Here is a 26,455-nt window from a genome sequence, read left to right as displayed (position 1 = left end):
ATACAACATTGCAAGCCAAAAAAAATGACGGTGAAGGACTGACAGACACCTCTAGTTGGGGAAATAAGACTGAGAAGCTAGGAAAGGCATGCAACTGAAACTTTGCTCCAAGCAACTGTGTATCCTATTACACTGACCCTTTGCATCTTCCATCCAACACAAGGAGTATAAACCTCTTCCCACAAAGGCATTAGAAAAGATGACACTGAAAAGGAAGGTCGAGGACCCTTAAGATGAGACTTCTTGCCCCTCATGATACTGGCACACTTTCCAATTGGCCTTCAGCAGGGGTGTGGAACCTGAGGCCCGTGGGCCAAATCTGGCCCACCTTGGGTCCCAAACCAGCCATCCAAGTTTCTCTAGATGGCCATACCCCCTTCCCCTGACTGGTGGTTTCCTGGCTTTTGCACAGATCTTTCCCCATTCTAAAAGGTTAAAATGCCTCTCCTAAGGCTTAGTTGCTGGCAGGAAGAACTTTACGCTAAAAGATGCTGGTATTACTGGTATTTTGGCCTCTGCCACCCTCAGAATGCAGCCCCTGAGAGCTGCTCTGAAATTGGATTCAGCCCTCAGGCTGAACAAGGTTCAGCACCCCTGGTCTCCGGGAAAGAAAATACTTTGCCTTCCCTCCACTGGCCTGGCAGCCTGTTTCTACACAGCCAACATTGCAGTCCCACTTCCAGGCATGTACCTTCTTAACATTTGCATAAATGCACAAAGCTCTAGTTCTCCCCACGCAGACACAGACACATCCAGGGTTTATTTTAGCTCCACTTGACAATACAGATTTGTAATGCAGACGAGGGCAGTGGAAGGCTAGCCCCTGTACGCTCGCCTTCTAGCCGAGGGCACGCCTGCCCTCCCAGTCCTCTGCGGGGTGCAGCACCGGTAGCCACTGATGCAAGCCAGAGAGGGAGCTCGTGCTACTCTTCGTGAGAATAGGGTGCTGGGCCTGCCCAGGCCGTCTCAGGCGGACACAACACCTTCCCAGGGTTCATGAGGTTTTTCGGGTCTAGCGCCGCCTTGATCTGTTGCATGGTGGAAAGCGCTACCTCGCCAACTTCCTCGCGCAAAAGCTGCTGCTTGCCCAGGCCCACGCCATGCTCACCTGTGCAGGTGCCGTCCATTGCCAAAGCGCGCCTGGAGGAAAAGGGTGGAAGAGTCAGATTAGAACACAGGTCCATCTCCTCCAGGCGAGCACAAGCTTTTCTTCCCTGAGGGCCACATAAGAAGAGCCCTGCTGGGTCAGACCCAGGGTACATCTAGTCCAGCATTCTGTCCACACAGTGCCAAACAGTTGTCGACTAGGACCCCAGAAGCAGGGCATGAGTGCAACAGCACCCTCCCACCCATGTTCCCCAGCAACTGATATACATAGGCTCACTGCCTCTGGTACTGGAGGTAGCACATAGCCATCAAGACTAGTGGCCATGGACAGCCTTCTCCAGGAATTTGTCCCACCCCCTTTTAATGCCATCCAAAGTGGTGGCCATCACTGCGTCTTTTGGTAGCGAATTCCATAGTTTAACTCTGTGCTGTGTGAACAACTCCTTCCTTTTATCGGTCTGGAATCTCCCACCAATCAGCTTCAAGGGATGACCTCAAGTTCTAGTATTTTGGGAGAGGGAGAAAAATGTCTCCCTATCCGCATTCTCCACACCATGCATAATTTCGTACACCTCTGACATGTCTCCCTGACCCTCCTTTTTTCCATGCTAAACAATCCCAGCTGCTGTATCCTTCCCTCATGGGGGAGATGCTCCAGCCCCTTGATCATTTTAGTTGCCCTTTTCTGCACTTTTTCCAGCTCTACAACATCTTTTTTTAGGTGTGGTGACATCTGTGTGTGCATGCACAAACATTCACATACATCTCTCTCACACACCACTCACTCACATCTAACTCCTGCCCAGAGCGTTTCAGAGGCCTGGCCTCCCACTTGATCAGACAGCCAGTGTGAGGTAGTGGTTAGAGCAGCCTTCCCCAACCGGATGCCCTCCAGGTGTATTGGACTGCAACTCCCATCATTCCCAGCCACCATTGGCCATGCTTGCTTGGAATCATAGGACTTGCAGTCCAACACATTGGCTAGGTTGGAGTGTTGGAAAGGGACTTGGGAGATCTGGGTTCAAGTCCCCACTTGGCCATGGAGCTCACTGGAGACATCGGGGCAGTCACTGACTCTTAGCCTAGCCTACCTCACAGGGTTGTTGTGAGGATGAAATAGAGAGGAGGATCATGGCCAGCACCAACCTCATTATGCACATACGTGCAAAATCGCCATATATTGCTAAAACTTGCATTATCCTCAGAGTCTGAGCCCCACCTGTGGGTCAAAGGCATTTATGGGAAAAGAAGAGGGGAGCAGCTAGATACCCTTGCTTTATTTTGAAACAATTCTAGCTGCCAGTAAGAAATTTTGTTATTAAAAACATCAAGAAAAAGTAGACGGGGCAGGGCAGTTGATGGGTGCCAAGAAAGTTGTCCGAGGGTGCACTGGTGCCTGTGGGTGCCATGTTGTCTACCTCTGCTCTAACCACTACACCGCACTGGCTCAGGTTCAGCCTATGGCATCTCCAGGTCGGGCTTGGAAAGACCCCTGTGTGAGACCCTGGAGAGCCTCGGCTACTCAGTGTTGGTGCTGGCCGGGGATTATGAGAGGTCTAGTCCAACACAGCTTGGCACTGTGTTGGGAAAGGCTGGTGCTTCATACTGAGCCAGCTGCACCAGTGGTCTGAGCTGGTCTATGGCCATTTTTAATGTTCCTCTTCAGTACCATCCTGCCTCTGACCACTAGCCATCATAGCTCCTCCCTGCTGATAGACTGCTTCTCTCCATGAGTTTCTTTAACCCCCTTTTAAACCCATCTCACGCCTTAATGGCAGTACATTCCATGAGTCAATAAATACTCAAGAAATAAATCCTTTTTTGTCTGCCCTGAATCCCTGGCCAGTCTGTTTCATGGGGATGGCCCTAAGTTCTGGAGTTGTGAGAGAGAATGGGAAAGGCAGGCCCAACAAGACACGGATGCACCGCTGACACAGCTCAGCCTATGGGGGCTCCCGCGCACTAGAGTGGATGCTGATGCATGGCGTCTCCCTGCATTTCCTTGCCTGCGCTACTCATCCCTGTGAAGCAAGGACCAGACTTATGTCAGGCCGGTGGGAATGGTGCCGGCCAGTTGGCCGGCCAACTTTCCACCCACCCCGGTCAACAGGATAGAGTCAGCCGCCAGACCTGCCTAGCCGTGCAGCAAACTTTGCCACTCTGCCACTTTCTTCAGCATCGTCGGGATCAAAAACGAGGACACAGTGGAAGTTTCCATCTCCAACATGGCCAACAACGGGACCTGCAGAGAAACAGGCATCAACAGCTTGCACCCTCTTACTTGTCACAGTGCACTAGACCTGGGCAGTCGGCCAAATGTTTAATCCTCCAGAATCAAGGGACTTGTGCTAATTATGACAAACACACATGCGTGTAGGTTTTAACTTATGACACAATAAATGTTATGTGAGCACCCATTTCCCAGATTGATATGTCAGCCCTTCTTCCAAGAAGCAGAGGGCCACAAACTTAAGGGGCACCCCCTGCAATCACAACAACCTTGTGAGGTAGGTGAGGCTGAGAGTGTGTGCCAGGCCAAAGGCCACCCAGAAAACTTCAGGGTGAACAGCGACTCCAGTCCAAGTCTCCCTGGCTGGAATCCAACAGGGTAAACGAGCCCTCCCCAATCTGGTGCCCTCCAGATGTGCTGGATTTCAGCTCCCATTATCCCCAGCAAGCCACTTGTAGACAATACTGAGCTAAACTATGATGGGAGTTGTACTGCAACACCTCTGGAGAGCACCAGGTGCGGGGAGGCTGCCTTACATCATTGCTGCTTCTTGGCTGTAATTGTAATACCTGGCATTTGGATTATACAGCAGGGGTGCAGAAACCCTTTCAGCCCAAGGGTCAAATTCCATTTTGGAGATGCTCTCAGGGATCACATTCCTGTAGTGGGAGGGGCCGAAGGCAGAATGGGTGGAGCAAAAATACCAGCCTATTTTAGCTTTAATCTTTTACTGCACTAAGGAACTAAGCCTTAGGAGAGGCATTTCAACCCTTTTAGAATGGAGAAAGACTGCAGAAAAGTGGGAAACCCCCAAATGATGGGTGATTTGGGGTGGAGCTAGCGGAAAGGTAGGGCCAGGAGGGCTAGATTTAGCCCCCAGGGCTGAGGTTCTGTAGCCCTGTTATACAGCACACATTATGCCATTAACCCATACAGTAGTCCTGTAATTTCAGTATTACTCCCATACTGCAGGTAAGGGAAACGTCGAGAGATTCGTTTTGCTAAGGACAGCGTGCGGCTTCCTGGCTGAGGGGAGATTTGACCTGGGGACTCTCTGGCTCATAAACTCTCGCTGTTACTCATTCCACCCAGCTCCACCAGCTTGCTCTAAGAAAAGAAAGACTTCTGTGCTGCTGGTTTTTAATCCTTCAGCACTGAGAGGGCCGTTCCCCCTGTTGCTGCTGTTACGGAGGGGCTGTCGAGTCCTCTTATTTTTTTATTTCATTTCATTTCTATACCGCCCAATAGCCGAAGCTCCCTGGGCGGTTCTCAAAAATTAAAACCAAAGCGCACACAATAAAACTAATACAAAATGTATAAAACATTAAAACCACAGGAAACAATGCACCCAAAATAAAACCAGAATAAAACCTAGCGGCGGTGCAGGGATTTAAAATACAGATTTAAAACAGCAAAGCTAAAAGTCTAAAGAGCTAAAATGCTAAAATGCCTGGGAAAATAAAAAGGTCTTCAGCTGGCACCGGAAACAATACTACGTAGGAGAGAGGGGCTTGGCGAGCAGGAGTGGGCCACCTTCACTCTCAAGATGGCACCGCAAATTGAATGCTTTCAAATAATGCTTGATGGAAGGCTCATTGGCCACGCACCTTCCTTGGGGCGGGGGGGGGGGGAGGATGGAGAAGTATCAACCTTCCTTCCTGCCTTCCATGGAAGTGCGTGGATGGCTGGCAGCAGCAAAGAGGCCTCTGCTGGTTTCAGACAACCCACCTGTGAGCTTGGACTCCAGCAGATCTTCCTTAGTTTCCAGCAGAATTGCAGGGAGGCGCGAGATCGGGACACATACATCAGTGGTGTAACTCTGCAGGTGGAGAAGGGAGTGGGGGGAAGAAAAAGGGGGGGAGGTTTTTTTAGGGGAGGCAACCACTGTTTCTGTGCCTTTGAAGACCTGCAAGGCCACAGAATTCCTGTGTCTGGCCCCCAGTCCAAGGAGGGGGGGGCAGGGCTGTGAGAGAAGGTTGGAAGGGACCCCAAGAGGGCACCTCTGCCAGCCCTCTGCTGCACGGCTAAATGATCTGCCCTGCCCCTACCCTCCCACCCAGCATATCAGCAGGAGCAATCCAACCGCGCTGGAGGTGGAGGCAGATGGAGGTTTGTGGCAGAATAGCTGCTGGGCCCTAACGTGTCATATGCTGGTCTTGCTGCAAATGCAGGACAGTACATTCATCTGGGACTTCCCAGTAATCCAGACAGTCTTAAAAAGAAGGCAGGTGGTCAACAGATTTCAAAAGCCCGAGCGAAGTGTGTAGATCTGGGGCTACTGACAAGGTGCATGTGGGCTCCAGCATGCTTGCAGACACCGGGGTCAGCACTGGCCAAGCTCACTGCCCCTCTTGCTTTTAATTTTATTTCTTAAGATTTTTTTATTCATATTGTTTTAACTGCAGTATGCCCCTGGGAGGCGGCATGCTGCAAAGCCAAGTGCTACCATCCAGCGCCGTCTTTATTTGGGTTCAGAAGGCTGATGTCATGTTTTGGAGCTCGGACCCCACCTCTGCCTTGTATTTAGGTTCTCGGGCAAGTGACTTTGCTTTTCGTCTCGCCAGCTGCTTTCTGGAAAATGAGTGTTTTGCAACTGGCCGTTCCCACCATGGCAGCCATTTTATGAATGCGCAAGCTCCTCCCGCTCCCATGCCAGTCATTTTGTGAGAGTGCCCGCAGCACTTTATCAAAATTCCAAATGTGCCCACTGATTGAAAATGTGGGGGGGCCCAACATTTGGGGATCATCACCCAGGTTTCGGGACACTACATTCAGAACTGTGAGGTGAGAAAGAGAAGTATAATGGAGAGCCGTCGGGATAACTCTAACCAGACTGCCAAACCACAAAGGAGAGAAGTAAAAAAACAAAAACCAAGGGCCAACTGCAGCTCGCCCTTCCCTCCCTCCAACTCACCTTCCCGCCAGGGCGAAGGGCCAGGGCGGCATAAAAAGCGTTGTGCCGTGCTGTCCACAGCTGGCTGCGAGCCCCCTGCTCCCGTGCCCATACGAAGTCCGAGCCACCGTTCGACTGCACAATCTCCCCTGCGGAGGAAGCCTTGTGTCAAAGCCCCGCTGCTCCTGACACCACCACCAACAGCCCCACAAGGAGGAGGGGCTATACTCACTGAGCCATGATAGTTAGGAGTTTTGAGCTAACCATGGTGGCTTAGCGTGACGTCTGATTGGGGGTCAGACCCAACCACAGTGGTTTATTAACCACACACAAACCACGCTCACTAACCACCTGCTGCAAGATGGTCAGCAGCGCTAACCGTGGCTTATGCCGTCTGAACAGGCCCTGTGGTTAACAGAGCACCTCCACAGAGTTCCATGGCAAGAATGGCTGAAAAACACCAACAGAGCAGGGCTACTGATGGCTATTGGCAGCCATTTTCTTCTTTCTTTCTGATCCCATTACAGAAATAAGTAAAAGATAAATAAAAACGGCCAAAAATTGTGCGACCATGCCATATCGCTAAAATGCACATACATGCAAAATCGCCATATAGTGCTAAAACTTGCATTATCCCCATATATCACTAAAATGTGCATTTACGCATACGTGTTTTCGCACACAGGTATAGTGTTAGATATAGTGTTTTCGCACTCATGTGCATATGCGCATTTTAGCGATATACGGGGATAATGCATGTTTCAGCGATATGCGGCGATTTTGCACAAACGTGCATTTTAGCAATATGGCGATTTTTGCACCGTTTCCCACCGTTTTTATTTTTTGCTTATTTCTCTAACGGAATCAGAAAGAAAGAAGAAAATGGCTTCCAACAGCCAGCAGCAGCCCTGCTCCTGCAATGGCTGTGTGAGCTGCTGAGGCTGCTAGGATGTGTGATGAAGCGGTTGGAGGACTGCAGGAGGGAGGGTGGTTAGACAGTGGTTAGGATAACCACGCTGCAGGCCATGGTTAGCTGCACATGTGGCAGGAGCTCTCGCGGTGGTTAGCACTAACCACCCTGCAGCATGGTTAGCCTAACCACTCTGTCCCAACGTGTGCCTGAACAGGGTCACAGGAACATAGGCACCTACAGTGGAGGCTGGTGGCTCCAATGTCAGTGGGTCAATGACCCCCCCAGGTTTCAGTCAGAACCAGTTAGTGTGCACCTTGGATTGCTCCTTTAGAGTTCTGACTGGTTCTGACTGAAACCCGGAGCGGATTCACCGCCCCACTGACATCAGAGCCACCAGCCTCCACTGCAGCCCAGTTCTTGCAACACTGATTGGCAGCAGCTCTCCAGGGTTCCAGGCAGGATACCTTCCTAGCTCTTCCTGGGGAAGCCAGAGATTTAAGCTGGGACCTTCTGCATGCAAAGCATGTGCTTTACCACCGAGCTGTGCCATGCACATGCTCGCTCAGCCCCGTCCCAGACCTGTCTGGCTGCCGTGCCTGTCCTCCATGCCGGACCTACCTGTGGCTTGCACTTGCTCCCCCACACTCTGCTTAGTGCCGTGGAACTCCAGGAAGAGGGTGGGCACCTCTGCATAGCTCAGGCCACTGTAGCGGTTACAGGCCCCCATCATGACATCATCCAGGAACTCTAGGATGGGTGAGGGAAGAGAAGGCTATTGCAGCGAAATGCAAGACACACAGCGCTCTAGACCATGCAGGAAGCAAAATTTGGAACGACACAGAACTCTTCCTCAGCCCTAGGTACTTCGAGAAACTCCCACAATGCAGTGAGATGATGCTTTAGAGCAAGGGTGTTGAGCTTCTTTCAGCCCAACAGCTGAACTCCATTTCTGAGAATCTCTCCGAGGCCACATTCCAGCATATTTCAGCTTATAGCTTTTACTGCCAGTAAGTAAGTCTTAGGAGGGGCATTTCTACCTTTTAGAAAGGGGGAAAACCCTGTGCAAAAGCTGGAAAACCACCAAATGATCAGTGGTCGGAGAAGTGGGGTGGGGGCAAGGGCAAGGGGTTGGCTGTTGGAGGAACCCATCTGGGATTTGGCACATGGGCCTGTAGTTCAACACCCCTGCCTTAGAGTGTGTGGACCTGTGGACAAAAAACCAAGGTGCTATTTGGAGCTGTTCTTAGTGCAGACAGACAGACAGACATAATTTGAGTAGGGGGTCTGCTGTAGATGCAAATGCAGATTGCTGCTAAGGGGGCTTTTATTGGGTTGGGTGCTGTTTCCTTCTTTTGTTGTGGTGTTCTTAATTGCATTTTTAAATCTATTTGGTTTTGTCTTATGTTTTGTCTGTTTTATTATGGTTAGCTGCCTTGAGTACCATTTTTGGTGGAAAGGTGGGATATAAATGTCATAAATGAATAACTTTCAATCAGATAAAGAATCTTCTCCCCAGGACCGAGCTCAGTAAAAGCCCTTCATCCAGTTCGCAGCCCAAGCAGCTGTGCCTCACTCCTACATCATCACAAAACCACCTCCCCCCGGGAGTAGCTTTGCTATGTTTTTGTGTGTCTTTGGCAAAACAAGGAGAAGAAGAAATGTACATTTAACTGAAATAAGGGTGCAATCCTATGCATGTTTAAGACAGAAAAAATCCTACAGTTCCCAGCATTCCCCAGCCAGTATGCTGGGATGAAAGTGTGGATCTCAAGATGTTTTGGGCTGCAGCTCCCATAATCCCTCTGCACTGGCTATGCCTTTGGCTAAAGGTGATGGGAGTTTTAAGCCAAAACATCTGGAGGGCCACCAGCTGCCCAGCTCTGCTCTACAGAATGCATTTCCTTCTTTTCAAGGAAAGCAGGCTGCCTGAAGTGTGGAGGGAAGGGCAAGTCTGTTGCAAGTGTGCAAGTCTGATATTTTCCACTGCAATGTTGGGTGGGAGCGGGACTCATGCTGTGGGAGAAAACGCCAGTTTTTACAGTAAGGCATTGCACCCTTAGATTACAAACTGAACACCTGCACTCAACAGATTTAACTGGTGATTTTCATATATATTTGTATCTTATTTGTTTATTTACAATATTTGTATACCACTCCATACCCAAAACAGATTTCGGAGCAGTGAACATAAAAGGTAAAATAGTAAAAGGATAAAAATATTAAGACACTATATCAAAATTATGCTTTTCAAAAACAGAATGCCAGTTAGAACTGTGGCTGGTCACTGAAGGAACGCCTCCTGGAACAGTGCTGTTTTCAGGAGGCACCGGAAGCAACACAGTGTCGATGCCTGCCTGACCTCCAGGGGCAGGGAATTCCAAAGAAAGGGGGCCACCACACTGAAGGCTCTTCTCCTGGTGGACTCCAGCAGGCCGCTGGTCCATGTGGAACCACCAGGAGCAGGCCCTCTGATGACCTCAGTGGCTGGAAAGGTTGGTAATGAAATCAGCTGTCCGTACTTCTCTGCATATCTTTCCTCCATCAGCCGCTCCTGCTCTTGGGTGGTCGGAGGCGCCTTTGATCTCCCTCTTGCTTCCTTCCCTGCCCCACCCCAAGCTTGCTGGCCATTAGCCATTCTGCTTCCCAACCCCAACCCCCATAACAGAGGTGCTGAACCTCTTTCAGCATGAAGGCCACATTCAATTTAGGAAAAACTCTCGGGGGCCATATTCCAGTGGTGGGCAGGGCCAAAGACAAAAGGGGTGGGGTCAAGGAGAAGGGGACGGCAGAGGGTGAGATGGCTAGATAGCATCACGGATGCAATGAATATGAACTTGAGCACGCTCCGGGAGAGAGCGCAAGACAGGAAGGCCTGGCGTGCTATGGTCCATGGGGTCACGAAGAGTCGGACACGACTGAACGACTGAACAACAACAACAACACCAGCAACTTTGAGTTTAAAGTTCTTACTTCCAGTATCAGCCTTAGAAGAAGCATTTCAGCCCTTTAGAACAGTGGAAAAACAAATGCCGGGAAACCACCACTCAGAGGAAAGAGGAAGAGTGTGAGACTTTCTGGACAACTTCGGAGGCCTGGATTTGGACCCCAGGTGGGCCAGATTTGAGGTCTGATGCCTCTGCCCTATAGCCTACAGATCTTCTTGTTCCTGTGCACTAGCTGAGAATTTCCCACCAAGCTAGCTGTGCTTTTGTTTCCCTGCTGACGCAACACATTTACTGCCTTGCACACCAGGCCTCCCCCTTCCCCCTTTGCATTTAGAACATTTTGGGATGTGCCATGACATCACAGAATCATAGTAGGTTGGAAGGGGCCTATAAGACCCTCAAGTCCAACTCCCTGCTCAGTGCAGGAATCCAAGTCAGAGCATCCCTGACAGGTGGCTGTCCAGCCTCATCTTCGCTGCCTCCAGCGTGGGAGAGCCCACCACCTCCCCAGGGAATTGGTTCCATTGTCGCATAGCCCAGCCAACAGCAGGTCTTCCAGTTTTTAGACTAGGTAGGTAGGGAAGATAGTTGCGCCTTGTTGAGAAGATTGAGGGTGCTTCCAAACGAGGCTTTGATTGGGCATCTAGCTAGCCTTATTCACGGAATTTTACAAGAAGACCAGGCAACGACATCTTCCATTTGCACCCCTCCCTCCCATGTTTTCTCATTGCTTCTTCCATCTTTTTTCTTGCCACAAAAAATAAATGAAGGAGGGAAAGACAGAATAGCTGCCCAACGCCTCTCAACTGGTAGCACTAGGAGCCCTCTCTGCTGGAAGCACCCTCAGGCAACGAGGAAACCTCCCGCGGCCTTTTGTCGTCTCACAGAGTCATCGGTGGCTCCAATGTCAGTGGGACGGTGAATCTGCTCCAGGTCTCAGTCCAAACCAGTCAGAACTCTAAAGGTGATCCACACCTTGGAGAGCTCCTTTAGAGTTCTGACTGAAACCCAGAGCAGATCCACTGCTCCGCTGACATCAGAACCACATCAGAACCGACATCAGAACTGAGACTGAGGCAGGTAGATTTTCTGTTGGGTTGCTCAGAATGCATGAGACCGGACTCTGCAAAACTCGTAAAATCTGCCAGTAAGGTGAAGGAGCTTCCCATTTTCTAAAGAAGTGCTGTCCACAGAATTTGTCCCACCCAGCTCTCCTCCCTTGGCCGCTCCCTCCCCTCCGCTGTCTTCCGGAGAGCCCTGGGTCCCACTCACCGATGCGGGCAATGGGAATCCCCGCTTGAAGGACCTCCACGGTGCTGTCCACAGCGGCCTGCACGCTGGGAAAGGCACACACAGCCGCCATGGTAGCCTCAGGGATGCCGTGCAGGCGCAGCGTGGCCTGGGTGATGAGGCCGAGTGTCCCCTCCGAGCCAACAAAGAGCCCTGTTAGTTGGTAGCCGGCGGCACTCTTCCTGCGAGCGGAGAGCGAGTGACCTGTGAGTTCCAGGGAGCCGACTGCGCCTGCTTCTCCTGATGTGAGCGAGGCCGGCCTCCTCCCCACAAGGATGGCCTACGCGCGCCTGCCATGACAGGGGCTTCGAACCCATTTCAGCCTGAGGGCCAAATCCTCAGGGGCCGCCTTCCAGTGGTGGGCGGGCCCAAAGGCAAAAGGGGGGGGGTTGTTAGCCTTGTATCGGCTTTCCCCAACCTGGTGCCTGCCACATCAACTCCCAACATCCCCAGCAAGGCAGTTGGGGGAGTCTGGTGTTGCCAATACTGGTTGGACAATGATGGGAGTTGTAGTCCAACATCTCTGGAGAGCACCAGGTTGGGGGAGACATAATTGCCAGTTCTCTGCTGTATGTAATACTCAGCATTTGGATTATATAGCTGTGTTGTTCATCGTTCTGCACTACATTGTATGTTATTCTTTGAAATAGTTGTATTGTATTTTGTATTTTGAACTGTTCTATGGTATTTGAGTTTTGCAACTGTTTATAATTCCATTAGCTATTGGGCAGATTAGAAAATTAATTAGTTAATTAAATACAGCAGGGGTGTAGAATCTCTCGCAGCCTGAGGACCAAATTCCATTTCAGGGGACCACATTCCAGTGGTGAGCAGGGCTAAAGGCAAAAGAGGCAAAAACAAACAAAAACCCCAACATATTTTTGCCTACAACTCTTACTATCAGTAACTAAGCCTTAGGAGAGGCATTTCAATGACTGGGTTCACACAACATGCTAACCCACTCTCCGTGGTTGAGTGTGGGTTGTTGTTGAACCGTGGGTTGTTTGCTGAACGGTGGCTTAGTGTTGTCTGAACCCAGGATATTTTCAACAGGGTGGCTTGTTAACCATGCAGTGTGGCTTGTTAACCACCCTGACCAACCCAACAACAAACCGCAGGTTCTCAAGGTGGTTTGTTTGAGAAAAATAAGCCACACTGCATGGTTAACAAGCCACCCTGCAGAAAACACGCTATGTTCAGACACCATGATAACCCCCAGTTCAACAAACAACCCATAGTTCAACGATAACCCGCACTCTACCACTAAGTGTGGGTTAGCATGTTAGGGAAAACTGCACAAAAGCTGGGGAAACACCAAATGGTCGGGGGGAAAGAGAGTGGGGCCGGGGGAAGTGGGCGTGGTCACCTGGAGAATCCCAGGGAGCTGGATTGGGACCCCGGGCCAGAGGTTCTCCACCCCTGTTCTACAAGGCCCTACCTGGTGCCTTCCCAATGTGTTGGACTATGCTGGCTCAGAATGATGGGTATTGCAGTCCAACACCTCTAGGAGGAAGCAGATTGGGGAAGGCTGCACTACAGCACGGCAGGTGGTGTCCAAGTCACACCGGTCTCAGGGGGCTTCCATTTCTGTTAGAGCAGGAGTTTGCAAACATGTTTGGGGGACATTTTTCCATTTTGCTGCTGAGGAATGCTGGTGCAAGTGCCAGGGATGCTTTCCATTATCGTGGGGCACCCGCCTGGCCTGTTTGGTCTCATGGCTGCTCTGCTTGAACTGCGAGTGTGACCTAGAAACACCCCCCCACACCCACCTGTCTGCAGGCAGCTGCACACTGCAGGGGAAATCAGTGAGGGTTCCCCAGAGTGGATAAGCTGCTCAAGGAGCTCTTGGAACTAGACTTGAAGAAGGAAAAGAGGGCAGCGATGGCAGTCAAAGCAGCACCCCAATGTTCTCAGATATTCCCCAGGGTCAGGGATGACCACTGTGTTAAGTGGAAGCATACCTCTGCCACTGAATCGTGAGGTCCTTGCAACAGCAGGAGATCCCTTACTCGCCAGCCCCAAAGGAGCCCGGGTCAGACACCCCACCCCACCCCACCCCATGAGCTTGTTCCACCTTCTATCTTCCCAGTCAAGCCACAGGGCCCAGCTCCTTCTCTTGGCCATGTGCTGTCACTGCAGACACCTCTACATGAGCACAGGAGGCAACCCATGGATGGATGGGGATCATGTCACAAGAGCCGCCACGGGGCACAGGTCTCAATGAGTGCCCAAGTGGCAAGTCCACCATGGAGCCGCACTGCATTTGCTACGTGGCGGAGGAGGGTCTCCATATGATCTGGGGTGGGGCCCTGTACAGCTCCAGGGATGGCCTGGGGTCAGTTGCATAATTGGTCACTGGCATAATTCCTTGTTACTTAGGCACTCTAATGAATTGCTGCTTGAAATACTTGGTGCAATTGTTTGGCTGATCTTTGTTTTATTTTGGGGGTAGGGGGGATGAGGAAACAAACAAATGCCAGCTCTGCAGGGGAAGATGGTGGTGTTATGTCTACAGAGCAAGAGGCTGTCGCAGGCCCAGGGAACAACGCTGCAGAAACCTGGGGGAAGGAACAAGGGGACCACAGCGAGAGAGCTTGCGCAGATCAGCGTGGGAAGGGCTGGCTTGGCAGGGAGGGCAAACTGGAGGAGAATCATAGCACCAGAAGGCACCAGAAGGCCTTCTGCCCCAATCTGGTGCCCTCCAGCTGTTTTAGACTTCCATGCCCATCTGCCCCAGCCCACATGGCCAATAATCAAGAACACTGGGAGTCGCAATCCAAAACACCTGGAGGGCACCAGGTTGGGAACGGCGGTTGTAAACTAATCCCTCAAGTTTCCTAAAAACCCCAAAATAAATTCTGCAACAAGAAAGGCTGAATCCTGCAACTGGTGTAAATCAGGGTTGGGCAGAAGGTCGATCTGGATCTACTCATGAATTTCTGGGTGATCAACAGTCGATCGGCAAGGGTTTCTGGCTCCCAATTGTCTAACAATAGCAACAACTAAAAAGCCTTTTCTGCCTAGGTTGCTGAGAAAGATTCCTTTGGCAGAAACCAGGAGTGGATTTTCACATGAAAGGACTCGTGAGCTTAGTTCTGGCAGTGATCACAAATTCCTGGGCTGAGCATGTGCTCAGAGGCACTCTGGTCCTTGATTCTTAGCATTTCTCCACCTGTCTGAGCCACTATTTTGCACCAGGCTCCAGCTGGTGGATCTCAAGGTTCTAGTAAGCCACAAAGTAGATCCCGCAAGCCTGACATCTGCCCACCCTGGTGCAAATTATGCAAATTAAGGAGGTGTGTCTAATCTAGCCTATTTCATATAATTTATTCTGAAACTGAAACTATTTTACATAATTCACTCCTTTTTTTAGCTTCAAGGAGAGGCAAGGAGATATGAAGCTCTGTTCCCAATCGGTAGAGGTCTTATTCAGCTTCCTCGTCCAAAGACATTGCCCATGCAATTTCAAGCATATCTTCACAGCCATAAGGGCTAGAAACTTGCTTCCCCCCGACAATAACTCTCAAAAGCCAAGATGACCAGGAAGCTGACTTCTGCCTCGACTACCACATTTCGCATTTTTCGACATACACATAGCCCCACTCTCTAAAACCCTCACTGATCAACCTATGCCAAGCAGACCCCGGGGTCCTGCACATGGAGAGCATGTGCCTCAGCATGCTACCCACACAGCAATTAAATCTGGATGCGTGCCAAGCCACATGCCCAGGAGAGCTCTGCACGTAAGGACTCCAAGCCTGACACAGCGTACGCCAGAGAGCCAAGGCTGAGACTCACGGGAAGGCACGGCATTGCTGGAGCTTTCAGGACATTGGGAGGAGTTCAGAGGAGTACCTGGGCCTCCGGTTCTGCCCAGCTGTATGAAGCACCCTCCCGTCGGGCAGCACCACTTGCAGGTTGAGCACATTCTGGCGCATGGTGCCGTAGCGCACAGCGTTGGTGCCCGAGGCGCCAGTGCCTGCCATGCCACACAGAGAAGCATCGGCCCCGGGATCTGAGGAGGAAAAGGCACAGCGAGGTGAGGCAGCCATGGAAGCCCCCACTTCATCCCTTCCACACACCTAACGCAAGAGCGGCTGGGGCCATCTGGATTTGGGCCAGGAACTCAAAGACCTCTAGTTTTGCCAAGGGAGGGTCAAGAAACGACAACCAGCCCCACACAGAGCCCAAGAGGAGCCAGAAAGCACCAATGGGGCAAAGCCGCAGGGATCACGTGCAGCCAGAGCAGGGCAAAGGGCGGCCTTCCCCACCTTGGTGCCCTCCAGATGCAACTCCTGGAATCCCCCAACTGGCTTCTTATGCTTACATCCAGCTCTTCCAGTGGGAAGCTCAGAAGATCCCAAAGGTTTCCCAGGCAGGCACTAAGTAGGCCCAGCCCTGGTTCAGCTTTGGCTGCAAGCAGGCAGCCGTTTTGAGGAGAGTTGAAAGCGGGGTTGGAAAGGTTTCGCTTCCTGAGGTGTATGTTCACATAATTTGAGGGGTCCCACTGCCACCACATTGGTCTTGCACGTTTTTGAAACACTACAAAACCTGACAAACCCCGTGATGACAGTCCGTAGTACAAGGCCGGGGCAGGCTGCGATGGTGGTATGACCGTACGCAAGAGCCACCGTCCCTCTTTCCGACGGCCTTCAACCGTCTGAAACCCCCCGTGTCCTGTCTGCAGCCTTCAACAAATGCTGCAGTATCTGGTCCTTCCGGACCCCTCATTGTGCTAGTTTAGGCGGGAGCTGATTTTTCAGATGTGGATGCTACAGGCACCCACACCTCAAACAGACTCCAGAGTCCCTGCCTGGCAGGCTCGCTGAAAACAGCATCTGCCCCACGGCCTGCATACACCTGTGCTGTCTCACTGTGATTGTCTGCAACACGGTCAGGCAAGGAGAGACAGGGCCCCCTGTATGCACACCGCAGGGGCCAGAGGTGTCCTGTCCCTCTTCAGACTGGCTCTTTGGATTCTCACTCTTTGGACCTGAGTGAGATCAGAGCAGCAATGGTTTGCCAGGCAATAGGCCAGATCACGCCCCAGCCCACAGCACCCTGTGTCCTCTTTTACAGAGGACAGTCCTCTATTTGAAGGGCTGCCCCAGGACCATCCTCTGTTTGAATGTGTCCTCTGTTTGACAGCCAGCGTGGTGCAGTGGCTAGAGTGTTGGACCGGGACTGGGGAGACCCGGGTTCAAGTCTCCACTCAGCCATGGAGCTCACTGGAGACGTCGGGGCAGTCACTGACTCTCAGCCTAGCCTACCTCACAGGGCTGTTGTGAGGATGAAATGGAGAGGAGGGTCATGTACACCACCTTGGGGTCCTAGGAGGAAAGGTGGGATATAAATGTCACACATACATGAATAAAATAATATTTGAACGGCAGTCCAGTCCAATTTTAGTTTAAAGAAAAAGCATAAGAACTGTTGCCCATCAGCAGCGGAGAATGAGCCAACCTAGCCTCCCCGTGGAACTCCTTGCCTTTGGCATGTGAGCTGGTCTGTTGGGCCGGGTGCTATTTTTATTTTCTTGTGTTTTCAACTGCGTTTTTAATGTATTTTTCTTATTATTGTTTACTCATGTTTTTATTTTTAAAAATGTTTTCGTTCCTATGATTGTTAGCTGCCTTGGGTGCCATTTGCTTGGTGGAAAGGCAGGGTACACATTAATTAAGGAATTAATTCATTAACATACGAGCAGTTAGTTGGTTACCTGTCCAGTTACCTGGACAGCAGCAGGAATAGGCAGGCACACAGGTCACCTGGTCACAGTCTTCCACACTGTGGTGAGGTGTGCTCTATTTCATTTAAATTATAGTAATTATTTCTAAATGTGCATCTATACATATAAATTAGCCAATTTTTATGCAAATCAGTGAAAATAACTGTGCATTAAAATGATGCAAATTCTATGCAAATCAGTTCCCTCTTTTCTCCTCTTTTTTGGCGATGCGTTTCCTTGGTTTTGGCCATTCATCAGTGGCCACCCCATCACTTTCCAGAGTGCAGCATCCCTCAGGCCACTGTACACCTGCAAGAACTGTCATGAAGCCAGCCATACCGACAGGAAACCAGAGTCCACTGCCCCGCAGGAAGCGGTTCAAGCCCTTCCGGGTCACCCCTGGCTCTACAGCAACGGTGAAGTCCTCCGTGTTCAGCTGAGAGATCTGGTCCATTTGGGTCAGGTTGAAGCACACACCACCCTGTCCCATGGAAGGGTGTAAACAGAGTTAACGTAAGGGGCGGCTGCCACCGGAAAGCAAAGAAGAGCAGGACTGGCACGGGCAGGAGGGGCAGTGCCACATATAACCCCCCCTCCCCTAGAAATTGCCCTCCACCGGTACATATGTACAGAGCTGTAGACAAAAATTGGCAGGACATAAGAACCTCGGCAGAACAGAGGAGATTTGACAGCTGTGAGAGTGGTGTCAGATCAGACTAAAGGCCTCTCTAGCCCAGCATCCTGTTCACACAGCAGCCAACCAGATGCCTGTGGAAGCCCACAAGAAGGACAAGAGCACAACAGCATGCGCCTCCTTCCATCCCAGCCACTGGTACCGAGAGGCCACCAATACTGGCTATAATATATAGCCATCGGAACTAGTAGCCACTGATAGCCTTCTCCTCCATGAATGTGTCTATCCCGTTTGAAGCCATCCAAGTTGGTGGCCATTGCTATACCTTGTGGCAGCAAATTCCACAGTTTCACTGCGCGCTGTGTGAAGAAGCCCTTCCTTGTATCTGTCCCGAATCTCCCACCTTTCAGCTTCACGGGATGACCCAGAGTTCTAGTATCATGAGAGAGGTGGGGGGTCGTTTTTCTCCCTCTCCCTACCATACATGATTCTATAAACCTCTAGCGTGTCCCCCTGGCACTTGCCTTTTTTCCAAACTAAAGACTCCCAAATGCCACCATTCCTCAAAGGGGAGTTGCTCCAGCCCCCCAGCCATTTTGCTTGCCCTCCTCTGCTTTGCAAAGGCTCAGCTCTGAGCCAAAGGAGTTGAGGCCAGGGACACCAACATCAGGCGTCTCCGAAGGGCCTTCAAAAGCTCCCTCGGGCTTTCTCTGTGATTGCAGGCCAGCAGCAACCAGTGTTTAATCTCCAAAGTCATCGGTGCTGGCACTGAAGCCTGCCAGCAAGTCTCACCACCGCCAGACCAGGAGACCCTTCCCCACAATCCCCCAAAAGCCTGTGGGTTGGGTCTCCTTGATGACGAGAGAAAGATACTCGGAAGCCCTCTCTTTGTGATTATTATACGCAACACATTCTAGGGCTGAGATGGGGCACAGCAGAAATGCCCCTCCCTGCTGGCCACTCTGCCCCCCGCCCCCCCCCAGGGCTGGTGTCAAGCGTTGGCACGGTCGGGTACCTGCCAAGGGCCCCACCCCAGCAGGGGACCCCTGCGAGGCCCCCGGGGGTGGCTCCTCCCCTTCCCCATGGCAACCTGCATGCTCACCTGCCTCTCGCTCTGGGCCAGACAGCGGTGGGGCTGAGGAGGAGGTGCGGGAGAGGCCGCCCCCTTCCTCCTCACTGGCTCTCTGCCTGCCCAGCAAGAGGGAGCCATGATGGGAAAGAGGAGCAGCAGCAGCAAGGGCAACGGCAGTGAGAAGGGGGATGCCCCGAGGGAAGGGCCCATGGGGGTGTCTCGCCCAAGGGCCCTCGCAAATCTGGAGCCGGCCCCTCCCCTGTTTACCTTGCAGATGCCGTACCTGGACAGCGTTCACGCCGCCTTCCAGCCCTGTGCCTGTGCCGAAGGGGATGATGGGAGCGCTTCGGCTATAGCACGTCCTCGCCAGCAAGCTGACCTGCTCCACATTCTGAGGCCAGACCACAGCATCCGGTGGGCAGCACCTAAGATGGAGAGACCGAGTGCAGGGCACGCTGAGGGGCCATAGCTCAGCCTGACAGAGCCCCTGCTTTGCAGGCAGGAGGCCCCCGGTTCGATCCCTTGCTTCTCTAGGCAAGGCAAGGCAAGGATCCTGCCCGAAACCCTCAAGAGGGTCTCAGGCTGCCAGTCAGTGTCGACAGCACTGGGCTAGACGGACCAAGGATCTGACTCAGCACAGGGCAGCTTCCTGGGCTCCGAGGCACTGCCTGAGCTATGTGTAGCGCTATAAGGCGTGCACGTGAAGTGTGTGTGTGTGAGAGAGAGAGGGAGGGAGACCAAGGCTCCTCACCTCCCGGGCCGCCAGCATTCGGGTTCCACTAGCAGAAGCAGGCAGCACTTTCAAGACATACCCGCTTGGTTTCGCGGATCGCTATTTTACCATATAAATTGCAGGTGCAGCGCCCCCAATCTGGATCGGGACTGCACCGGGGGGGGTCCCCTGCCCCCCACACTAGGGTCCGGATACAGCTCAGGCTCCTTGCGCTTACTGCAGAGTGACAGAAAGAAAGACTGAAAGACACAGCTGCGCCTTCAAAGCAATGTCTGCTTGAGGCCTGAGCGCTGTGCTTCAAGGGCGCCATCCAGGCTGCGGTACCACCCTACCCCAGCACTCAGTCAGCTGATCCCCAAGACCCAATCCCTGCTTGCCCGGCCCTATGAAGCCCTTCTCCTCGGCACTTGCTCCTCAGTGTAAGAAACTTGTCTCTGGGGGCAGGGTGCTGGTCAAGCACCTGCTGCCTTCTGTCTGGATCCCTGCCTAGTTTTGACACCACATCTGCGACTGTCCCTCCTGGTTTTCTGGTGCTGTTGCTGCTGCAGCCTCAAAACTCAACTCCCACCTGGCTCGGAGCACACACTTGCTACTGGCGCAGCTGGGTCGAGAGCCATCCAGCTCCACTCCGCTTTGGCCACTGCCACCAGTTCCAAACTTGAACCACCTGGAGTCGGACCCTTGCTGAGCCTTGACAGGATGCAAGCAAAAGGGAACTGGAGGGAGCATCCAGATGGCTCATTCTGAGTCAAGCTAGATAGGACAGGGCACATGGACCAGGGCTGGCACAAAGGGTAGGCATGCTTGGGCACTGGCCAAGGGCCCACACCCCAGTAAGGACCCACTGGAAAGAGCCCCCTGGAGTTGCCCCTCCTCTTCCCCATGGCACCCTGCTTGTTTACCCATTCTCACTCTGGCCCAGACAGCTCTGGTAGTGGTGAGAAGGAGGAGCAGAGGCCACGGCCTGCCTGCTCCCTGGCGCTCTGCCTGCCCAGCAAGCAAGTGGGAGCCATGGTGGGAAAGAGGAGGGGGAGCCAGAGCAGCTGGTGGCACTGGCGGGGAAACTCACTGAAGGAGGGGGCTCAGGGGGAGTGTGCCTTACTCATGGGCCCTCACAAACCTGGCACCACTGCTGCCACGGGCAACACACGTGGCTGCTGCCATCGCATCTTATTCGACTCTCACCGTCCAGCCTGTGGCAACACAACGCAGCCGATGGCTCTAGCCTAGGCCTTGTTCTTGCTCAGGCCTCGTTCCCACGTTACCAGGAAAGGTACGATCATCTCGTTACATTATCTTGACTTCAGCTCCCACCAGCCCCAGCCACCATGGCTAATAGTCAGGAATTCTGGGAGTTGTAGTACAGAACATCTGTAGGGCACCAAGTTGGGGAAGGCTGTTCTATTGTACTTTTTTGCTGCACACACAGAACGATGCTTCCTAGGCACCGTTTGAAATATTATGTAGAGAAGCCCTTGGGAGTGCCATCAAGCATGCTGTATCGTGTCTTATTCTTTTAAAGACTTGTGTTTTATTATTTTAACTGTTTGTAATCTGCCCAGAGAATGCTTGTTACTAAATGAATAAATAAAATTAATTAAGTCATAATAAATAAAATAAGGGGGGCTGCAACCAGTGATGGCTCCATGAAAAGTGCCCCTGTGCAATCCACGTGTTTTGCAAGATTGTGTAAAAGTGTAGAGGAAAAAGTACACATACAGTAAGCCTTCAAGTGGCGGGAACTGGCAGTGCGCTATTATCAAAAGAAAAAACCCAGGATTCGCTACTGGGAAGTGACAAATTACGCCTTTGCATGATGGGCAGGTGCTTTACTATAACTGTTGGAACATGCTATTTGCATATGTTATACACACTGGCGCTGGGGATCCTTGTGCCTTCTCATCAGCCACCCTCAGCAAGTTAGAGTCTGGATGCTGGGTCATCCTGAGCCCAAGCGGTGCACAGATCTGTTCAGGGAAAGGGGCTGAGGCTGAGAACCGCTCTTTCTCTTTATGGAGTGAATGTAAAAGCTGACTGGTTGGTGCTATAGCTTGTTGCTACGGTAGCCTTTCCCAAGCTGGTGCCCTCGAGATGTTTTGGACTAGAACTCCCAGAATTCCTGATCACTGGCCATGCTGGCAGGGACTGATGGGCGTTGTAGTCTGACATACCTGGAAGGCACCAGTTTGGGGAAGGCTGTACTATGGGGTCTATAGGAGCTGGACTATCTTCATGCTGTATGTTTAAAACAGATTTGCTAAGCTTTTCTACAGAGATCTTATGCTGTAAGTAACTGTGTCCTGCTTGTGAGTCGCTGGTCGACAGCTGGCTGGCCACTGTGCGAACAGAATGCTGGACTAGAAGGACCGTGGGTCTGATCCAGCAGGACTCTTCTTATGTTCTCAATTCTTTCCTGGCTGAAGTCACTACTACGATGAGAGGTATCAAGCTACACTAGAAATGGATTTTGCCAGCAACAATATATTGTTGAGAGCTATCCCTGTTGTAATGCAAAGTATTTCCAGCAGCTTTGTCTTCAGTGGGCAATTAAGACTCATTAGCCCTACTTTACAGAAGACCTACTCCCTGGGGGGAGATGAAAACTGCTAGAACTGGTTTGTTGATATCCATCATCAAGACAGCTACCAGTATTTTTGGATTCTCCTTGGGGACATGGCTCTGGGGCCTGTCGCAATGAGCGCCTGCATGTCAACATTTACCACTACATCACTGTTTCTTTCTGTATTCTTTGGTAACACTTGGCTACTTCACACAAGTATATCTGCATTAATGTCTGACGCTGTCTGGCCTCAGGTGTAACAGATGCGTGGAGTTCTCTCTTGTGCCTGGGACTTCTTAGCACCCATCAACCCAGAGCAACGTGCAAAAGACGAATCCTGGGAAATCCCGCTGTACCTGTGCATGGACTCATCGTGGCCATGTTGCTCACAAACAGCTATAGCTGTGGACACATTGGTTCTCCCCACCACGGCTCTCAGGGAATCAAGGAAGTCCTCTGTCAGCCAGTCCTGTGGGGATGATATAATGGAGGAGGCAGACAGTCGAGGCTGGTGGCTCTCATGTCAGTGGGGTGGTGAATCCACTCTGGGTTTCGGTCAGAACCAGTCAGAACTCTAAAGGAGCTCTCCAAGGTGCAGAGCCACCAGCCTCCACTGGAGGCAGATGAGACAGAGGAGGAGGCACAGCTGGAGAGGCACATGGGCAGAGAGACGCGCACAAAGCGTGGGCCGATCTCTTTGCAATCTTTATTGGCACTGGGTGAGTAAAGGCCCAGGGCAGGATGCAAAGGTGAATCTGTACGCACTGAATGCACTCTGAATCTGTACAGCGCACTGGAGCTTACCTGCCAGCTGGATCTCATGACTTGAGCAGTTTACTATTTGGAGAGCAAGAAATGCGGTAATAACCATAACAATGTAGAACAATGCAATCCTTTGCAGGTTTACTCTGAAGTAAATCCCACTGTGTTCAGTCAAGATATTTTAAATCAGTCTCACCAATCAATCAACTGGGATTAGTTCTGTTCCCGAAAGTAGTAGATTCCCTGCGTTAGAGATTTTTAAGCAGGGGCTGGATGGCACCTATCAAAGATACTGGGGCAGTGGATTCCCTGCCACCGCAGGGTAGGGGTGGACTAGATGACGATTCAGGTTCCCTTCAACTCTCCCATTCTGAAGCAGCCTTCCCCAACCCAGTGCCCTCCGGCTATGCTGGCTGGGAACGACGGGAGCTGCAGTGCAGCACATCTGCAGGGCGCCACGTCGGGGAAGTCAGTCTAGGGGTCTTCCTCCGGCTTGGCGCAGGCACCGACCCCCCGAGGCCCGCGCCCCTGCGGAGCGCGTGTGTTTGCGCCGGGAACCGAGGCAGCTCCCTCCGGGCTCCCGGTCAGCGGCCCCTTCCGCGGCCCTCGGCGATCTGCCGCCGCTGCAGCGGAACAAGTCCGGAGAGTGCAGAGAACGAGCCCCGCCAGGGCCTGGAAACGCCGCTGGCGGAAGCGGGGGGCGCAGGGCGGCACCCCACGGCCTGGCGTCTCCCGCAGGGACGCCCAAGGGCTGGCTCCGCCGCTGGCCCCGCGCTTCCCGGGGGGTCCACTCCGCGCAGGGCGAGCACCGCCTCCCGCCCGAAGCCCAGGCGCGCCCCGCCGCTTGGCCTCCCCTACCTGGGCGGCTCCTCGCGAGTAGCTTCTGGCCGCGCGGCCGAGCGCCCGCCGCACAGCCATGGCCGCCCGCAGGGAAAGGGCCGAGGGCCGGGCCGGGCCGGGCCGGGCCGGGCCAGTCGGCGGACGGGCCGGGAGGCGGGACGAGCCGCCCCGCTCCGGCTTAAGGTGGACCGCCGGCGGCCGGCCGGGGATCCGGGCCAAGCGCCGACTGGCTTGGGCGCGAGTCGCAGCGGAGGCGCCGGGCTCGGGCCGGAATGGCGAGGAGGCGCAGGGGGCGGCGGTCTGCACATGCTCAACGGCGCCGCGTTAACCTCATCCTGTGCCTCCGGGCGAGTGCTATTTACCCGTGCAAAGGGAGCCGGGGAGCGCGCGTGTGAATGCTCACCCCCAGGGGAAGAACCACGGGCCGCGGAGGCGGCGGGGGCGCGAGGGGCGGCCCCCGCCGGAGGCTGGCCGGGGCTGCGGGCCAGGCGCAGCGGCTGCGGCTCCCTTCGGGGCTGGAGGGAGTTCGAATAAGGGGAGCGCCGCAGCTTTCGCCGGGCTCCGTTACTCGGATTTCTTTCATTTTGTAATTCAGGCGTGGGCACGATCGCAACAAACTTCGCTGAAACTATTGCATGGGATAGCTTCTATTATTAGTATTTCATTTCCTTTATTAATTTCTATATCAACCAATAGCCAAAGCTTTCACAGCAGTGTACAAAGATAAAGCCCCTAAAAACACAATATCATAACGCACTACAAAGCCAAGTACAAAAATAAAACGATTTTGAACAATCAACAGTAAATCCCAGGACCCATTGAAATCCTTATCATATGCTAATTTAGCCCACCAAATAAGGAAATGTAAAAAAATGATTATGCCAAGGAAGCATGCATATGTCTATAATAAATAGAAATGCCCAGGGATGCTCTTCGCGTGCTAAAACTAGCATTATTTATCTTTAGAAAGTGTATGCTAACAGTAAACGGACAGCCATCTTTTTCTCTCAAAACTTAAATAATGGAAGGGCATGTATGCTACTTATTTCATGTATGAAAAATATCTACAAGTATTCTTGTTAAAAAATACTTGTATTTTTACAAGTTGTAACTTGTAAAAATACTTGTAATACCCAGACTAAAGCTTTGAGAATTGTTTGAATATAATATTAAATAAACCATATTCAATCTGCTTTATTTTCCCTCTAAACAAATATTTCAGCTCAAATATATTATATGATTTGAAAAGTTTTTGCGATATTTATATGGCTTGCAAAATTGACAGGGTGTACTTCTTAGTTTTCTTTGCCAAATATAACAGTCAAATAAAAGTCCAATCAACTTAGGGCACTGGGGAAGATTCAGAACATTTTCCGATTCAAAATTTTCTGGGAAACCCACATCACTAGCAAAATATGTAGGTCAGTAGTGCGGAACCTGGCATTTCAGCCCAGGAAGCCTAACATAAGCATTTGCAACTTGACAGCCTGCATGAGCATCATAATTTTGCCCTGGATTCTGGGATACTAGTACACCACTGGTTTGTTGTTTATTCGTTCAGTTGCTTCCGACTCTTCGTGACTTCATGGACCAGCCCACGCCAGAGCTTCCTGTCGGCCGTCGCCACCCCCAGCTCCCCCAAGGTCGAGTCCGTCACCTCCAGAATATCATCCATCCACCTCGCCCTTGGTCGGCCCCTCTTCCTTTGGCCTTCCACTTCCCCTAGCATCAGCATCTTCTCCAGGGTGTCCTGTCTTCTCATGATGTGGCCAAAGTACTTCAGTTTTGCCTTTAATATCCTTCCCTCCAGTGAGCAGTCTGGCTTTATTTCCCGGAGTATGGACTGGTTTGATCTTCTTGCAGTCCAAGGCACTCTCAGAATTTTCCTCCAGCACCACAGTTCAAAAACGTCTACCTTCCTTCGCTCAGCCTTCCTTATGGTCCAGCTCTCGCAGCCATAGGTTACTACGGGGAATACCACTGCTTTCACTATGCGGACCTTTGTTGTCAGTGTGATGTCTCTGCTCTTCACTATTTCATCAAGATTTGTCATTGCTGTCCTCCCAAGAAGTAAACGTCTTCTGATTTCCCGGCTGCAGTCAGCGTTGGCAGTAATCTTTGCGCCTAGAAAGACAACGTCTGCCACTGCCTCCACGTTTCCTCCCTCAGTTTGCCAGTTATCCATCAAGCTGGTGGCGTTGTTCTAATGCCATTGCCCCCAGAAAGATGTAATACTAAAGCCCCATGGGGTCATCCCATGAAGCTGAACGGTGGGAGATTCAGGAAAGACAAACGGATGCATTTCTTCCCACAGCACATACTTAAACTATGGAATTTGGAACCACAGCATGTAGGGTTGGCCACCAATTTGGATGGTTTTAAAAGGGGATTAGACAAATTCATGGAGGATGCAGCTATCGAGGGGTACTAGTCACAAGAGCTATATATTACCTACAGTATTGGAGGCAGTGTGCCTCTCAATACCAGCTGCTGGGGAACATGAGCGGGAAGGCGCTGTTGTGCTCATGCCCTGCTCGTGGTCTTCCCATTGGGGCTTCTGGTTGGGCACTCAGGGCACAAATTGTCCTTTGGTCCGGTCCAGCACAGCTGTTCTTATGTTCTCAAAGGATACGAAGAAAACCCAGATGCAGAAGAGATGCTTAGAGTTAAAGGGAGGAAAGGCACTCTGCACATGGTCAGTGGTATGTTCATATGCCTTTGGGCCAAGTATATAGATGCAGCAGAAAA

General features: G+C 51.9%; 1 protein-coding gene across 4 annotated transcripts; it reads right to left on the bottom strand.

Moving 5' to 3' along the window:
* Nucleotides 1-724: 724 nt before the first annotated feature.
* On the bottom strand, nucleotides 725-23,806 carry LDHD (lactate dehydrogenase D). Of its 4 annotated transcripts, none has more exons than XM_084812186.1 (11): nucleotides 23,726-23,806; nucleotides 22,462-22,574; nucleotides 19,096-19,237; nucleotides 17,446-17,587; nucleotides 15,234-15,393; nucleotides 11,361-11,560; nucleotides 7,762-7,890; nucleotides 6,252-6,379; nucleotides 5,066-5,156; nucleotides 3,238-3,349; nucleotides 725-1,140 (listed from the first exon to the last, which is right to left on the bottom strand). In XM_084812186.1, the coding sequence occupies exons 1-11, from the start codon at nucleotides 23,783-23,785 to the stop codon at nucleotides 924-926; spliced, it is 1,494 nt and encodes a 497-aa protein (XP_084668312.1). In that variant the 5' UTR covers nucleotides 23,786-23,806; the 3' UTR covers nucleotides 725-923. The 4 variants fall into 4 exon arrangements, with proteins under 4 accessions (XP_084668312.1, XP_084668313.1, XP_084668314.1 ...); XM_084812188.1 differs by having other exon boundaries at nucleotides 728-1,140; nucleotides 3,242-3,349; XM_084812187.1 differs by lacking the exon at nucleotides 17,446-17,587 and having other exon boundaries at nucleotides 19,080-19,237.
* Nucleotides 23,807-26,455: the final 2,649 nt, after the last annotated feature.

The sequence above is a fragment of the Heloderma suspectum genome, chromosome 8, assembly GCF_057233095.1.
Source record: "Heloderma suspectum isolate Gila_16-S chromosome 8, 16-S_ref, whole genome shotgun sequence".
NCBI lineage: Eukaryota > Metazoa > Chordata > Lepidosauria > Squamata > Helodermatidae > Heloderma > Heloderma suspectum.
The sequence above is the reverse complement of the archived record's forward strand: the minus strand, read 5'-3'. Positions and strand labels throughout refer to the sequence as shown.

Excerpts from the sequence above, each read along its gene's own strand:
- LDHD (XM_084812186.1), bottom strand. The coding sequence starts at position 23,785 with ATGGCTGTGCGGCGGGCGCTCGGCCGCGCGGCCAGAAGCTACTCGCGA. Across the intron at positions 7,891-11,360 it reads GATTCCCATTGCCCGCATCG|AGTTCCTGGATGATGTCATG; the intron begins GTGAGTGGGACC and ends CACCCATCCTAG. Across the intron at positions 6,380-7,761 it reads GGAGCAAGTGCAAGCCACAG|GGGAGATTGTGCAGTCGAAC; the intron begins GTAGGTCCGGCA and ends CTTCCTCCGCAG.